Raw genomic sequence first — 16,390 nt, forward strand, 5'->3', positions numbered from 1 at the left:
ACCTACTGCCTTGGCTTGGGAGTTTCTTAGGCAATGTCTTAAGTAGCTTTTTCCATCTCTGAAGTGCCAGCTGGAGTGGGTTTAATTTGCATAGAAATATCCACTGTTAGTATGTGATACTAGCTGTGTGACCTTGGGCAAGTCACTTCATCTCTCTAGATTTTAGTTTCCTCATTTGTAAAATGGGAACATTAATAGTAGCATCGCTTCCCTTACTAAATTATTGTGAAGAAACCTTGGGGCCTTGCTTTCCTGAGGCAGCAAGGGCTAGTGTGCAGATAGTGTGCCAAACTTAGAGTTGGGGAGATGTGGACTCCAATCCTGCCCTTGACACTTACTTGTGTCACACCGGACAAATCTCTTTACTTCCTAATCTCAGTTTCCTTATCTGTGAAATGACAGTTAGGCTAGGTGGTCTCTAAGTCTCTCTTACAGTTCTGAATCCATGATGTAACCTGTGATTTGAGGGGCTGTTTGACCCAGCTGGTAACGTTGCATGTCTTCTCATGGTCCCAAGGCCCAAATCCAAAAGAAAACCACAAATGCGCCTTAATGTAAGAAGCCACCCCACTGTCTGAGGGTGGGAGATCCTTCTCAGAAGCCCAGGCCTACAAATTACAAAGCTGCTTGGCTTTGGTGACCCAATTAACGCCCCCTTACTCTGTGGGCCATTCTGGGAACCCCACCCACCTTTTTAGGTCAGAAATTTTTCTTTCCAGATGAGAAACAGGCCCATTTGATGGAAGTAGCTCAACTGGTTATTGAGTTATGGAAAACAATTAAACTGGAAAAAATATTTCTTCTTTTAGGTTAGGTCTGAATGTTCAGGGCGTGGCCCTTGCTGTGTAATTAGGTGCTCTGCTGGCATCTCCGACTTGTCTGCTCCTCCCTCTTCTCAGGTCTGCTCCTGCCCCTGAGGCTGTGGCCACCCCTCCTCCCTCCCAGCCCCTGCAGGTGTGTCTCCAGGTTCCCTGCCTCCATTCTCCACTCCTCACCCAGACTTGGGCCTGATCAGTCACCCTGTCCCAGACCTCCAGCTGGTCCCACTGACAGTGACAGAGAGAATGGAAGCCTCAGACGGCACAAGAAGCAATGGGGCCAGCCCCGAGGCCAGGGATGCCCGAAGTCCCCTGGGCACCAATGGCAATATGGAGAATGGTGGTAAGGTTGAAGCCAAGGATTCCAAGGGCACCAATGGGAACATTGGGGAAGGTGCTGAGAACAAAAGCCCAGGGAGTCCCCTGAAGCATGGGGAGGGAAGGAGTGCCTTGTTTTCTGGTAATGATTGGAGAAAACCCATCATCCAATTTGTTGAGTCTGTAGATGACAAGAATTCCAACTACTTCAGCATCGACTCTGTGGACAAGAGGTCCCCTTATGCCAGCCTCCAGTTAGGGGGCTTGAAGAAGCCACCTGTAACCTTTGCAGAAAAGGGGGAGCTGCGTAAGTCCATTTTCTCTGAGTCCAGAAAGCCTGTGGTGTCCATCATGGAACCTGGGGAGGTGAGAAGGAACAGCTACCCCCGGGGGGGAGACTCGGGGATCCTCCTTCGCCCCAAGTCCAGTTCAGAGGAGATCCTGTGTGACTCCTGCATAGGCAACAAACAGAAGGCGGTCAAGTCTTGCCTGGTATGCCAGGCTTCCTTCTGTGAACTGCACCTCAAGCCCCACCTGGAGGGAGCCGCTTTCCGGGACCATCAGCTGCTTGACCCCATCAGGGACTTTGAGGCTCGGAAGTGCCCCCTGCATGGGAAGACCATGGAGCTCTTCTGTCAGACAGACCAGACCTGCATCTGCTATCTCTGCATGTTCCAGGAGCACAAGAACCACAGCACTGTGACCGTGGAGGAGGCCAAAGCAGAGAAGGAGGTAACCAATCATTCCCCCTCCTTCTCCCAACCCTCACCTGTGCTCTCCTTGGCTCTTCCCATTCCCCTTTAAAACACTGAGGGGAGCAGGGCAGTTCCTTTTCCCAGGCTAGACTTTTCCTCCCCTGGGTGTGTGTGGCATAGTGGAGTAGTCCTGTCACAGCCAGCTGGAATGTCTTTCTCCCCACCACAAGCTTGGGCACCAGAAATAGTGAATTCTTTGTTCCCAAAGATCGCCCGAGTCTAGGAGAGGAGGAGAGGGTCATTTCTTAGGTGTTCACAGCAGGTAAGGAGTTTGATGAAGGTCCAAAAGATTATCTACATTAGAAAAGAGAATAGGACTGACAGTCTACTAGCCAGGATTTTTATCTCCTTTTTTTTTTTTGACCTGGGGATGGGGATGCAGTAAGGAGAGGGAGAATAGGAAGGAGGAGAAGGGTGGAGAAGAATGGAATAATTCCTGGATTTGGAGGCATCTGCCTGACCTCAAGCAAATGATTTCAATTTTCCCTTCTCTAGAAGGATGATTGGACCACATAATCTTTAAGGTCTTCTTTAGCTCTAAATCAGGTGACTCTATTCTTTTTGGCTGTAACTTTAGGTAGGGTGATACTAGAAGGGAACAGGGGGTAGGTTTCTTGTTAGGTTTTTTACAGTCTGGGGCCTTCTCTGTGGGATCCAAGGTCTTTCTAGTTAGCAGAGGGACTCCTTGCCTTAAAAATTCACCAAGGATCTTATTTATCCCTGCATGTGGCTGTCAGTGATGTATGTAGGCCTCCTTTCCTTTTCTTTCCCCATCTACTCTGCCATTATCCAGTCTTAAGGTTCAGGGAGACCTTCATTTCTCTTGTTTCTTCCTACCATGGGATGAGTGGAGGAATAGGATCACTAACTCACAGGAGCAAAGATTTAGAGTTGGAAAGATCCTTTGACAGCATCTAATCCAAGACTCCTTATTTTATAGATAAAGAAACTAAGACCTACAGAAGACCTTGACCAAGGTCACATAGGAATTAAGTGGCAGAGCAGGATTTGAAGCTAGGACCTCTGTCTCCAAATTCAGCACACTTCCCATTGCACCACACTGCCTCTTAATAATAACACCTTTTAATTGTGTAACACTTCCCCACTTTATAAGGGACTTTCACAAACGTGGTCTCGTTTGATCCTTACAACAACGCTGGTAGTTAGGTATGGCCCGTATGATTATCCTCATTTTATAGGTGAAGAAAATAAAGCAGAGAGAAGATAGTTAAATGAGTCACCTATGGTCAGACAGTTAGCAGATGATTATAGACCTGAGATGTAAACTGAGGTTGTGTGATTTTGAGTCTAGGGCTCTGTGCAATGAACCACTTTTGGATTTAAATTAATTCTGTTCTATCTTTAAAGGAGGGGGAGCATCTCTAAACCCACTTGACCCCTTTCTATATTCTTAATCCTTCTATCCCTGTAATTTTGTATTATTGGATTCAGAGCTGGAAGGGACCTTAGAGATCATCTAGTCAGACTTTATCAGTTTGCAGAAGAGGAAACTGAGGTCCAGAGAGGGGAATGACTTACTCAAAGTTATAAAGGCCTTATGACAGTAAAGATATGAATCCAGGTCCTTTGACTCCAAATCCAGTGTTCACTGCCCCATGGTAGCAGGATCCTCTCCCAGGTCATTTAAAATTGCTTTTAACAAAGCTCAAGAGGCCTCTGAAGAAACTCCTGGCAAAGTCGCTCACTTTGGTCCTGGCCCTGGCCCCAGACTACAAGTCCTGTCTTAGCTCAGTATATTGCTTTAATGCACAGCCACTCAGATAACCCTCCAGGAGGCCTAGAATGTCTGCAGTCCTCATGTGTACTATTTTGTGTTAGTGTATAAGTAAATAATAGCAACAATAATAATGTAGTATTTTTAAATTTGCCAGGGATGTTATGTGTACAATCTCATTTGATTCTCATAATAACCCTTTGAGGTAAGTACTATTATTTTATTATTTCAATGCTATTATTATTGCTTGAGGTAAGTACTAATATTATACAGATGGGGAAACTGAGTCTGAGAGAAGAGAAGTGACTTACTCAGTACCATACAACTAGTAAGTATTCTGAGGCAGGACTAGAAATCTAATCTCCCAGGCTCCAAGTCTGTCGACTGTACCCAACCAATTAGGTTTCAGAGTGTTACTAGATCATAGAGATTTAGACCTGGGAAGGGCCTTAGAAATAATTTAATGCATTTAACCCCCTTCTCTCTACATATTTCTCTAAGAGAGTAGTAATATGACAGGTTTCCAACAAACCCATTTCTTGAACTTAGTCATTTTCATTGATACCACCCCAGATTATGGGCATTATGGGAAGACTTGAGGGAACAGAAATGCCCTGGGAAGCTTCTCAGCTAATGAAGAAGTCAGGGATAAATCACCCAAGATCAGAGAAAACTAAAATATACTCAGGCCAGGATGTTAGTTAGTGGCAGGGACAGAGCCTAGCCTACCCTTGCTAAGGACATGTTGGAAGGACAGGAGTAAGCAGAGATGTTGGGGGTTAGGAGGTGACCGTCTTTTAGAGGAAATTGTTCTAAATGAAACTTTATAGGCCTCATCTTGAAACCCCCAAGTCCTTCTTCCTGGCAGAAGAGTATAGCAGAAAGGTTTAGGATTCCTGGGTCCTTCAGAGCAGCTATGGGACCTTGGGCAAGTCACGACCTCTTTAAATAACCTCTAGTATACCTGTTTGCTCTAAGATTTTCAGATTCTTGTGATCTTGTGACACATTTGGAAATAAAGTTAGTATAGTAGTGTATGTGCTCTCAGTGGAATGAGCTTAAATTATGGGCAGCACAGTCACAAGTCCAGAAAAAATATTCCCTTGTTCATAGTTACCAAACCCACAACTGGTGTCCACCAGTTAGAGGTTCCCTTCATTTGTGTTCTTCAGCTTTCTGCCCTTCCCCCCAAGGTTCCATAACTTGTACCTATCTGGGGAGTTTTAACATTTATAAGACTATCACAGAATCTCTGAGTTGGAAAGAATCTCAGAGGTCTTCTTGTCCAGCCTGAACTTGGAAAGAAATCCCCTCAACCACATCCCTGAGAAGTAGATGTCCAGTCTCTGCCTAAAGACCTCCAATTGTCTCCAAGCATTTATTAAATACCTACTATGTGCCAGGTACTATGCTAAGTGCTTTACAGACATCTCTGTGAGGTAGGTGCCATTATTATCCCCATTTGACAGATGAGGAAACTAAGGCAGATAGAGATTAAGTGACTGGCCCAAGGTCACACAGCCAATAAGTGTCTGATGTATTTGATTTGTCTTCTTGATAACAGATCCAGTGCTCTATGCACTGCATAGTGGAAGTGAATTGTGGGACACAAATTAATTTACAGATACTTATTAAGTCCCTCTCTGCCTGGAATAGAGTCAGAAAGCCACCTCCTGGGTGTCACCTGAATAGGCTCCCATTAAAGGCCATAGACCTCCATTTCATAAAGAATCTTAGAGCCAGAAGAGGCAAGTTCTGTAACCTTTAAGTCAAACCTTCTTTATTTAATGCATGAAGAACCGCAGAGATGTGAATGACTCATTTGAGGTCACACAGGTGATCTCTAGGGATAGAGTTTCCAGTGGGTGTAGAATCCTGGTCTCCCAGCTCTGCTGGCACTTCTCTCTGTGCACTTTCTATAGATACCAAGCTGGGCATGATGTGGACCACAAAAGAATGATACAAGACATGATCCCTTACCTCTGGGGCCCTTAGAGTCTGTGAGGACAGCACACACTTTCCTCTGTGTGTGTGTGTGTGTGCCTGCACATACATCATCCTAAAGATCACATCCCCAACCAAAACCAGGCAGCTCAGAATGAATATAGTGTTCCCTGAATAGATGCTTATGGAGGAGATGTGGACTCATGGAGTGACGGAGAAAATACCTTGGTGCCATAGAAAGATTGCTCAGTTTGAAATGTGAAAATCTGGTTTGAGGTCCTGCTCTGCCATTCACTAGCTGTGGGACTTTGGACAAGTCATTAACTTCAGGAGCAGCATGGTTCAGTGGACAGAGTGATGGTATGGGAATCTGGGAGACCTGAGTTTGCATCCTTCATCAGCTGATTAGTACCTAAGACCTTGGGCAAATCACTTAATCAAACTCTGTGCCTCCCTTTCCTCAACTGTAAAATGAGCAAATTGGACTTGAATGGTTTCTATTGGCCCTTCTAGCTCTGAATCTACTATCTTGGGATGTAGATAAGGAATGATGTAGATATATGTCATCTGGAAATGGAGGTTGGTATCTACATTCCAGCTTTCTCTGAGCCTCAGTTTCCTTAGCTGTAAAATTTAATTCAATCTAAAAGATATTTATTAAGGACCTATTAAATTCAAGGTACTCTACTAAGTGCTAGTGATACAAAGACAAGACATGATTCAGACACTGAAGTTTCTTGCTTACCTTCTTCTTGGGGACTGGAGGGGATGGCATACGTACATTGTTAAATATAATACAAAGTAGGGAACGAAGAGCTCCAGGAGGGAGGGTAGAATCACAGCTACTCCCTGGGTCGGGAGAGCATTTGGTTAGGGCTTCTCAGAGAAGGTGACATAGAGAAGGGGTCTGGAAAGAAGATAAGGATTCTGAGTGGCAGAGGGGTGTGGCATGAAGGGGACACATTACAGGCATTGGGCAAATGCTCAAAGGCTGGAGATGCAGTACTGACTTCAGGGGACAGTTGTAACATAGATCGAAGAAAGAAGATTGTGATGAAATAGGTCTGGAAAGGGAGGTTGGTATCTAGTTATAGCAGGTCTTAAAGGCTAGACTGAGGAGTTTGTATTTTATCCCAGAAGAAATAGGGAGCCATGGATGGTTTTGGATGATAAAAATACTCCTATCTTCTGTCTCTTAGGGTAACTGTTCTGAAACACTTTATAAATGTAAGTATTCTCATGACCACCATTTTCAGGAGAGATGAATCCCTCTCTAGTCTTCTCAAATGCCTACAGGAATTATCTTCTATGGTTATAGCAAAGCAAGGAGCCAAAGAAATGGGATAGTTCCAACAGCAGGGAAAGCTTTTCTGTGCTCAACTCTCTCCTTGGTGCTTTGCGTTCTTCCCCTAGGAGTCATTCTCTTGGCTTAAGGCCTTGTCTTCGGAAATGCACATTAATTATCTGGGAGGGGCACCTTCTTTGTCATCCATTAGAATCATAGCATTTAGAGCTGGAAGGGACCTTAAAGATCATCTAGTATCATCTGTAAAATGATGAGAAAACTGAGATCCAAAGACAAGTAATGTATCCAAGATCATTAATAGTTAGGAATTAGTTAGAATTGTTAGGAAGTAGAACCAGGATTTGAATCTGGGTCCTCTGACCACAGTGGTCTTTCCACTGGGCTACCCATGGTCGATTATCACCCTCATGTGGATTAATTTTCAGATTAGCCCTTTCACAGAAGAGGGCAACTGAAGGAATAGGATACAGAACTGTTAAGTCTGAACAGGGACCTTGATGTCTGTGGGTTATGAAGCTGATGCTGGCACCTCTGATCAGGGAGTAGTGGGACCCTGGGCAAGGAGCTGATGCTGCAGGATGCCAGCTGGGATCCCAGGGATTGGAGTGGAGGAGGTCATTGATAAAGGGGTGTGGAGCACAACACTGACCTCATAATTCTGCCTGGGACCAGCCAGCCCTGCTGGAATGTCAGGGGTGGTAGATATTGAGAAAATAGTTTGTGGGTGGAGGAAAGAAAGCAAAGGAGAAGGCCTGCCCCACTCTTGGTTCTTCTGTGGACCCAAACATCATCCTCCGCACATGGGTCTTTGTTTGGGACTTTGGCCCAAAACTGGTTCTGCAGGCCTATTAGCAAGGGCACAGATGAGGTAACCACAGAATCATCTCAACTGTGTAAGTCTGTAAATAAGGACAGGGCTCTCCCTGGGCTCTGGTGAATGAGTGTCTTAAAGGCCTCAATGTCCCTGAGCCAAGGATGTTTGGGGAGAGGCCACTTAGTAGGGATAAACACATGAATTAGCCTACTGGAGAATAGTAAAGGGTTAGATGTTAATAAGTTTATCCAATAGAATCACAGAACCTCAGAATTGGAAGGAGCCTCAGAGGCCATATTTGATCAAGAATCCTGCTAGCCAACAAATGGTCACCCAGTCTTTGTCTGAAACCTTCTCGTGAGTGGGAACTTAATAAAAAGTCAACCCATCTCTGGACAGCTATAATCACTGGCAAATTTTTCCTTTTGTGGAGCCAAAATCTTCTTAGAAATTTCTGCCAACTGCTCCTACTTCTGACCTTTGGGGCTCTTCCACATCATAGCCTCTCAAAAACTGGAAGGTGGCCATCAACTTCCTTCTGTCCTATACTCTCCAAGTCCTCTCTCCTGCAGACCAAACATCAACAGTTCCTTTAACTGACTCTTGTAAAGTATGGCCTTCACTCCCCTTACCATAACAATTACCCTTCTCTGAATATGCTCTAGCTTCTCAATGTCTGTCCTGAAAGGCAGCACCCAGAACTGGACACAATACTCCAGGTATTGTCCTACCAGGACAGAGTGCAGTGGGACCATCCATCACTGTAGCCTGAATATCATGTCTCTCAACGTATCTTAGGATGATTAGGATAATTAGCTTTTTTGGCTTCCAGGTCACACTGTTGACTTACTCTGACCTTAAGAATCACTAAAGCAAAGTCTCCTTGGAGCAGAAGAGTCCTGTGAAGCTACTTGATCCATCCTTCTGCATTAAAGTCCTTACCAGGCCAGAGGGCAGGAGAAGAATCTACTATGTTTCCTTCTCGATTCCTGTTCACTGTATGAGGCAGCCCTATGAGGGTGGTGCAGTGGATAAAGTATTGACCTTGGACACAGGAAGACTTGAAAGATTCACTAACTGTGTGACCTTGGGCATGTCATTTCATCTCTCTCAGCCTCAGTTTCTTTAATGGTAAAAAAAAGAACCTACCTCACAGGGTAGTTGTAGGTCAAATAAGATAGTATATGTAAAACACTTTGCCAACCTTGAAGCTTTATATGACTGCTAGCTATTATGATGCCAAGGGTTATATAGGTCTTAGGATCATTTCCTTTATCGGGAAAGGGAATAGGCATTTATTAAATGCTTACTATATACTAGGCACTGTACTAAATGTTTTACAAATATCTCATTTGATCCACCCTCTGAGGTAGGTGCTGTTATCATCTTCATTTTACAGTTGAGGAAACTGAGGTTAACAGAGGTTAAGTGACTTGTCCAGGGTCATGCAGCTAGTAAATTTATGAGATAGGATTTGAACTTAGATCTTCCTGACTCCAGACCTAGAGGTCTATCCACTGCACCACTTAGCCTGCTTCTAGAACTAGATTTAGAACTAGAATGACTTTAGAAGTCACCCATTAACCTCTTCATTTTACAAATGTGGAAACTGAGGCCCAGAGAAGTGATTTGCCAAGATAGTAAGTAGCAGAAGTGACATTTGAATTCAGGTCCTCTGACTCTGAATCCAAGTGTTCTGTGCACTGTACTACATTGCCTTCTGTCTAACCCGTATCCTTATTGTGGAAACCCAGCAACACAAGAACACTCAGAATTTAAAAGCAAGTTCAGGGCACCTTCCCAGGGCAGAACAACAATGTATTTTGCATCCCATCCTGCTTGGCACAGTGAAGCAAGCAGCTCAGCTCTGACCCAAGCACAAAGTCCAAGTTGAACCAGCTGGGGCTGTGTCTGTTGCCAAAAACGTGCGGTGTGCCTTGGCTATCCTCTCTGGAGAATGGACTCTCTTGGCTCCCACAAAACTTTACATTTCAGTTTGCCAGGACCCCCTGGGACCAAATGAGCTCCTCGTCTGCCCTTTTGGTCTGAGTTGTTCCACTTAATTTATCTCCCTCGCACTTTGTTGGACTTTTTGGCATCCCATTTCTCAATTCTTCTGCCAAGTTCTCCAGCCTCCCAGCCTCTCAGCCAATGTCAGTGCTCCATGAGAGCTCTTTTATCCTTGGATGCAATGATGCTGAAAAAGTCACTGCTCTGACCTAGCTCTTAATGGACCAGTGGTATTGAGAGGTATTTGGGGAGATAGCTCCAGTGTAAAGGGATTCCTCTTCCCTCTGGGAAGGACTTGGCAAGAAGTAAAAATTTCTTTCCCTCAAAGTTTTAATAGATTCATAAAATATTAATGTTGGGAGAGACCTTAAGGACCATCTTTTAATCCATTATTCTTGAAGAATAAGAAAGAAATACAGCTCTGGGACTGGTTAGGTTTAAGTACTATGAAGAGGGGCAACTAGGTGGTGCAGTGGATAGAGCACTGGGTCCAGATTCAGGGGGACCTGAGTTCAAATATGGCCTCAGACACTTCCTAGCTGTGTGACCCTGGACAAGTCACTTAACTCTGCTTGCCTCACTTTTCTCAAATGTAAAATGTGTTGGAAAAGGACATGGCAAACTACTTTCACATCTTAGCAAATGGGGTCATGAAGAGCTGGACGTGACTGAAATGACTCAACACTATAAAGAAATTCAACTTAGTTTTATTAAAATAATTTATTATATGTATTATTATTTATTATTAATTTAAAATAATTATTTATTATTTACTAACCATTTGCTATGTGCAAAGCACTATCTAGTCACTGGGGATATGAAAACAACAAAAAAATTTATGTGATCCCTGTTCTCAAGCACAGGCTATAGAAGAACATTTCTATATCTTTACAAGTAAGTAAGTAAAGTAATACAAAGTCATTTCAAGAGGAACAATCTTAACAGCTGGATGGTGGGGGGAGAAAGGCTTCATGAAGTCTTCATGGCCCCCAAGTTATGCTTCAAAGAAAGCTAGAGATTCTGCAAGGAGGAGGTGAGAATGGAGTGCATTCCAGGCATGGGGGAATCTTTTGTGCTAGAATGTATAGGTGAGAGATGGAATGTTGTGTATACTATAGGAAGTAGCAAGCAGAGATGACATGGGATGACTTCGAAGGGGTGCTTCAAACTCAAAGATTGGAAAGGTTGCATGGGATGGAAAGAACTGTGGATTAGGATTTTTCAGGAGACTGGATTCTGGTCCCAACTCTTCTGCCAACTGGCTGTATGACCTTTTGGTATATAACATCATCTCTCTGATGCTTAGTTTCTTCCACTGTACAATGAAGGGAGAGGCCTGAGGGATGGTGAAAGTCCCTTCCCACTCACATTCAGTGGCTTTCAACATCTCCAGAGCACTAAGAGATGCTGTAAGGCCTCACAGTGGGTGACCTAGTATCCTTGCTATATTAGGATCCTACAATGGAAGGGGCTTTAATCAGTCAATAAGTATTTATTAAGTACCTACTATGTGCCAGGCCCTGTTCTAAGTGCTGGGATTAGACAAAAAAAGGCAAAAGACAGTCTCTGCCCTCAAGGAAATCCCAGTCTAATGGCGGAAGACAACACATAAGGAGACGGTGATGTTGGAGGCAGTGGTCCTCAGCTCAAGGGCATGATGAAGTCCTGCAGGGGCTGGGAGATGATGGAGATGGCTGCCCTGGGAAATTGTCTAGTCTAGCACTTGCATTTTACAGAGGAACTTGAGACCTAAAGTGATTTACCTGTTTGTGATAGGATCAGGATTGGAACTTGGGTCTCCAGACTTCCAGTCCGGGGTTCTTTCTACTAGCTGTGTGATCCTGTGTGATACCATTACTGACTTTTCTGGTATTGGGATGTCTAGAAGAAGAAAAAAAAAAGGGCAGGGAGATCCCAGGGGAAGAGATTAATATTTAATTTTTGTTGTTGTTCAATCATTTCAGTTGTGTTCAACTCTTCATGACTCCAGTTGAGGTTTTCTTGGCAAAGGTACTGGAGTGATTTGCTGTTTCCTTCTCCAGCTCATATGACAGATGAACAACAGGGTTAGGTGACTTGCCCAAGGTCACAGAGCTAGTAAGTGTCTGAGACTGGATTTGAACTCGTGAAGATGAGTCCAGGACTGTGCCACCTAGCTGCCCCTTAATCTATTCAATCTACTTTAATCTAGGGGACACCAAACATGTATTTGAAATTGAAAACTGTATTCAATGTGTTGGATGCTTATCCAGATAACTACCAATTACCTAGAAGTGGCAGCTTCAATTATCTAGTTCATTTGATTACAAGTAGACAACCTCTAAGATCTCTTCCAGATCTAAAATTTAATGAGTCTGTGTGGGTAATTTGGGCCTGGAGGGGGACATACAAGTACCTAATCACTACTTCCTTTTGGGCAGCATTGGTTTTTCTCCAATCACTCTGGCTCTGGCTGGATCCCGTAGTTGGTCTTTCTGTGTATTCAGGTCTGTCTTCAGTAGGGGAGGTCCCATCCCTGACCCAAGGTTCTAGGCAGGTTTGGGCTACCTTAATGGAGAATACTTGATACAGAGCTATGGGAAGGGTTCTGAGGTCTCAGGTCCCTTACCTCCAATGGAGGGCTACTAATTCATTCATATCCAGCTGCAAAAGCCAGCTTTTCAAGGGGAGGAGGATGTTGAGGAGGTTCTTAAAGGAGAATTGAAGTGGGATAGGCCCATTTAGAGTCTCTCCCAAGTAGTGGAGAGGCCAGAGGCAGCCAGACAAGTGTGGGAGAAGAAACAAAGAAAGTATTTAGTGGCAGGCCTGGGCAGGGAGAAGCGAATTGAACAGGGAGTAGGAGGAAATCAGCAGAGAGGTGGAGGTAGGGGTGGAGCTGGGGGAGCAGAAGGTGAGGCTCAGAGGCCCCAATCTGACATCAGGGGGATTCAGCCTAGCCTCCAAGGAAAAGGGGAGAGGGGAAGATGGAAGGGGACAGAGAAACAAGGACTGTTGGGTGGGGCTGGGTGGGGCAGGCAGAATCTTAGAATCATAGACTCTCAGAATTGTAAGACTCCTCTGAGAGTTGGGCAGAATTTAGTTTCAGGATTGGAGAGAAGGAAATATGTTTTAGGAGGAACAGAAACAGGAGCCAGAAGGGAAGTATCAAGGTTAGAAAGGGTAAAATGAATTTCTGTTAGACACTTTACTTCTCTGGAGACTAAATAAAACAAGAGGGCTGGAGTAGGTTAGTTCTAATGTGTTATGGATCTAAAGTCCTACAGTCCTAAAGATAACAAAGAGAGGGAGAGCGAAGAAGGAACCAAACATTAGCGGACATTGGAAAAAACAGGTAGCAGAGCAATGGTCAGTTCTGAGAGGGTCTGTAGGTTTTGTGCATCTCAAGGAGGCAACAGGTTGGAGACCGAATATAGCATCTTCTAGGACAGGTGGGTGGAAGTCCTGGGAATGAGAGATGTCTCATGTGAGGTGGAAATGGACAGATCAGCAGCCTAGATTAGAGTAAGAGACTGGGCCAGGAGAGGAGAAAGGGTCCTACAGGATTTGGGGAAGGCTGGAGTCCAAGGGAGAAAAAGCTGAAAATGGAGGGAGATGATGAAAGGGGCTTATACAATGTTTTAGGGAAAGGGGAGATAGGGAGAGGTGGGGTAGGAGAGGCAGGAAGAGAGGGAGAAAAAGACTTTTGCTAGGGTGAAGGCTGAGACAACTGAAGTTCATTTTTGGGACACAAGAGGACATGAAAAGTAGGGTGAAAGAGAGCTTTCAGCTCACCTTTCCTCAGAGAAGAAGGGATGTTAGTCTGTGCCTTTGGAAAAGAGGAAGAAGAGGAGAAGGAGAAAGAGAAAGAGATGAGAGATGATTTGTAAATGTGGGAGGGCAGGGTTCAGAAGCGGAGATCAGCTGTCTGCTGCTTTAGGCAGAGGAATCAATCAGAGAGTAGAGCAAGAGAAAGGAGGCCTCCAGATTCCTCCAGGGCACTGGATGAGTCAGTGAGGGAACTTTTTCTTCCAAAGATGGTCATTCAAGCTGGCAACAGGGTAGGAGGGACACAGAGGGTCTTGAACTAAGAACACACAGTCAATAGTGGCCTCACACTATTTAATGGGGAACAGCTTTTGGAGGGAATGTCTTCCCATAATACCTCCCCTCCCCACTATGTCCTTTCTGGGATAAGGAGATGACACAAGGGAAAGTGGAATTTGAGTTTGGATGACAAAGGAAGGAAGTAGTTCCTAGATCCCACTGTCAATTCTTGTGCTGACTTGTTTGGGACTAGAGAAAACTGGGTTGAAGTTATAAAACATGGTGAAGTCTCAGGGAGGTTGTATGTCCTTTATAAGGGATGAATTATGCTCACCTATCCCTCTCTGGAGGGTTCTCCATTTCCAGAGAGAAGTGACTAGCTGTTTCTCCAAAATGGAGTATGGGATTTTCTTTGGGATTGAGAGTAAAAGGTCCAGACAGGATGTGTAGGAGTGACACATTTATTTCTTCAGAGGCATCATGATGTAATGGATAAGATACAAGACTTGGAACTAGGGAAGACTTGGATTCAAATCCCACCACACAGTATCTATGTGACCCTGGGCAGATCATTTAACCTCTCTGTGCCTCAGTTTCCTTATCTGTAAAATGAGGGGGTTGGACTCATTGGCCTCTAAGGTCTCTTCCACCTCCAAAGAGGCTATGATCTCTCTTCAGGGATAATACAAAGGGCATTGCAGTTGGAGTCCTGCCTGGCTTTGACATTCACAAACCTTGTGACCACTGGCAAGTCACTATAGTTGTCTGAGTCTCAGACAACTCTAAAATGGGAATAATTACATTCATGTTACCTACCTCATGAAGTTGTTCTGTGCGAAGTGCCGTTATTGCATAGTTGGGAGTGATTCTTGCTGCCCCCATTATGGGTGGGGTCCCTTTTATGACCCTTGTTATTTCGCCCTCCATGACTTCATAGAGAAAACAAACCCTGCTGCCTCTAGATTGGGTTAGGAAAGCCTCAACTTGAGTGGGAAGGACTTCAACTCCACCCTGAAGCCATTGCTTAGTTCAAGAGCTCCCCAATGACAGGAGAATCATAAGGGGTGTATATATGCCCAGCCTTCTTCCACATGGGGGGAAGTAGTGAAAAGAGGGAGCGTTTCTCCTCATTTATAAGGTGACCTCATGGTTAGCATTTGCTTGGGTCTCCTGGCTCCCTAGCAGCACTACCCAGGCTATATATAAAGTATTAGAGTCGGAAAGAACCTTAGAAGTAATTTGGTCTAACTACTTTATAGATGAAGAAGGAGGGCCCAGAGAGGTTGTGACTTGCCTAGGGTCACACAGCTGGTTACTTATAGAACCTTGACTCTTTCCTAGTCCAGAACTGTTTTTAATGTCTCCCAACCTCCAACCATCATCTCTACCTAGAATGAGGTGGGCTCATTTCTAGGCCAAGAGAGATACCCAAAGCACTACTTTGGCCTCTTGGTCTTTGCAGGAGGTCTTAGGACCTCTCTATCTCACCAAAGAGAATGACAATCTCTATTACTTTCTCTGCTTTCCTGCCATGTTGCTTCTTTCCTGCGAATGGAAGTGGAGTTAGGCTAAATTCCCTTCTTGCCTTTCCCTTATACTGATGTAACTCTTGTTTTAGTCAAATGGGCCTTCTTCCCTGTACGTACCGTTCCTCCACTAGCTTCTGTCCCTTTGCGCAAACTGCCTCCATGTTTAGGGTACCCCCTTTCTCATCTCTGCCTCTCGAAATCCCAGGGCACTTTCAAGTACCCACTCAAATGCCACTCCCAACAAAGAGACCTTACTTGACTTCCCTCATAGTTAGTGCTCCCTTCTGCACCCTTCTCAGCTAATTTGCATTTATTTTATGTATGTAGAGTATTGTAAACTCCTTGAAGGCAGAGACCATTTCCTGCCTATATTTGTGCTCCATTAGCATGGTGCCTGGTATGTTGAAAGGGCTTTGTAACAGCTTGTTGAAACCTCCTTTTTTACCTGGTGAGGTTGCCCACGTTTCCTTCTTCCTCCTCTCAGTTTGCCTCTCCTAGCTCCCAAGGTCCCTAGGAACAATTTGGTGGGGACTATGAGCTAGCCTTGGCTAGAGAGCCTACGCAATTATTCACAGTGCTCTAAGATTTACAAAACCCTTTCCTCACCACAACATTGAGAGTTAGGTATTGTAAGTTTTCTTATAACCATTTTATAACTGGAAACTGAGGCTCAGTGAGGTCTAGAACAAAGCTAGTAATTTCTGGGTTGGGGTTTGAACCTGTGCCTCAGGATTCTAAATTCCACAGGTTTCTCACAACAGAAGCTGGAGAAAGGCTAGAGATAAGATAATCTTTGCAGGGATCTATAGCTTCCTGATTGGATAACCACTTTCCTCTTCCCCACCAGTTTTCCCAGCCCGCTGGGCTCCTTCTTGCCTGAGAAAGCCCAAAAGAGCTTCAGCTGCAGTCAGCTTTCTTCTCTCTGATCTCTATCCATAATTGGCCTGTTGGCTTCAGCTCCTGTCATTTGTGGCTAGGAGTCCTGCTCCCAGGCTCAGTCTCTCATGGCTCTGTACTGGCCAAAGGCCAACTAACATTCCTAGTGGTTTTTGGCTTCCTTGACTCTCTGGTTCTATGGACACCCTGGCAAAGGACATAGGGTGGGGATAGAGAAAGGAGCCCAAGATACCCAGGCTCA

The 16,390-nt window shown here is 44.6% G+C and overlaps 1 protein-coding gene and 1 long non-coding RNA gene across 2 annotated transcripts in view; one reads left to right on the plus strand and one right to left on the minus strand.

Annotated features, from left to right (window-relative positions):
* The first annotated feature begins 831 nt into the window (after positions 1–831).
* Positions 832–16,390, plus strand: part of TRIM29 (tripartite motif containing 29) — a 48,703-nt gene continuing 33,144 nt past the window's right edge. Inside the window, exon 1 of the mRNA XM_072612947.1 lies at positions 832–1,868. Within this exon, the coding sequence (XP_072469048.1) occupies positions 1,065–1,868 (804 nt within the window). The 5' untranslated portion in view covers positions 832–1,064. The remainder of the gene's footprint in view (positions 1,869–16,390) is intronic.
* On the minus strand, positions 1,863–14,805 carry LOC140506131 (uncharacterized). Its single transcript, XR_011967790.1, has 3 exons — positions 14,540–14,805; positions 11,464–11,581; positions 1,863–2,185 (listed from the first exon to the last, which is right to left on the minus strand). It is a non-coding gene; the product is annotated as an uncharacterized lncRNA (long non-coding RNA).

This window comes from Notamacropus eugenii, chromosome 5 (genome assembly GCF_028372415.1).
Source record: "Notamacropus eugenii isolate mMacEug1 chromosome 5, mMacEug1.pri_v2, whole genome shotgun sequence".
NCBI classification, from domain to species: domain Eukaryota; kingdom Metazoa; phylum Chordata; class Mammalia; order Diprotodontia; family Macropodidae; genus Notamacropus; species Notamacropus eugenii.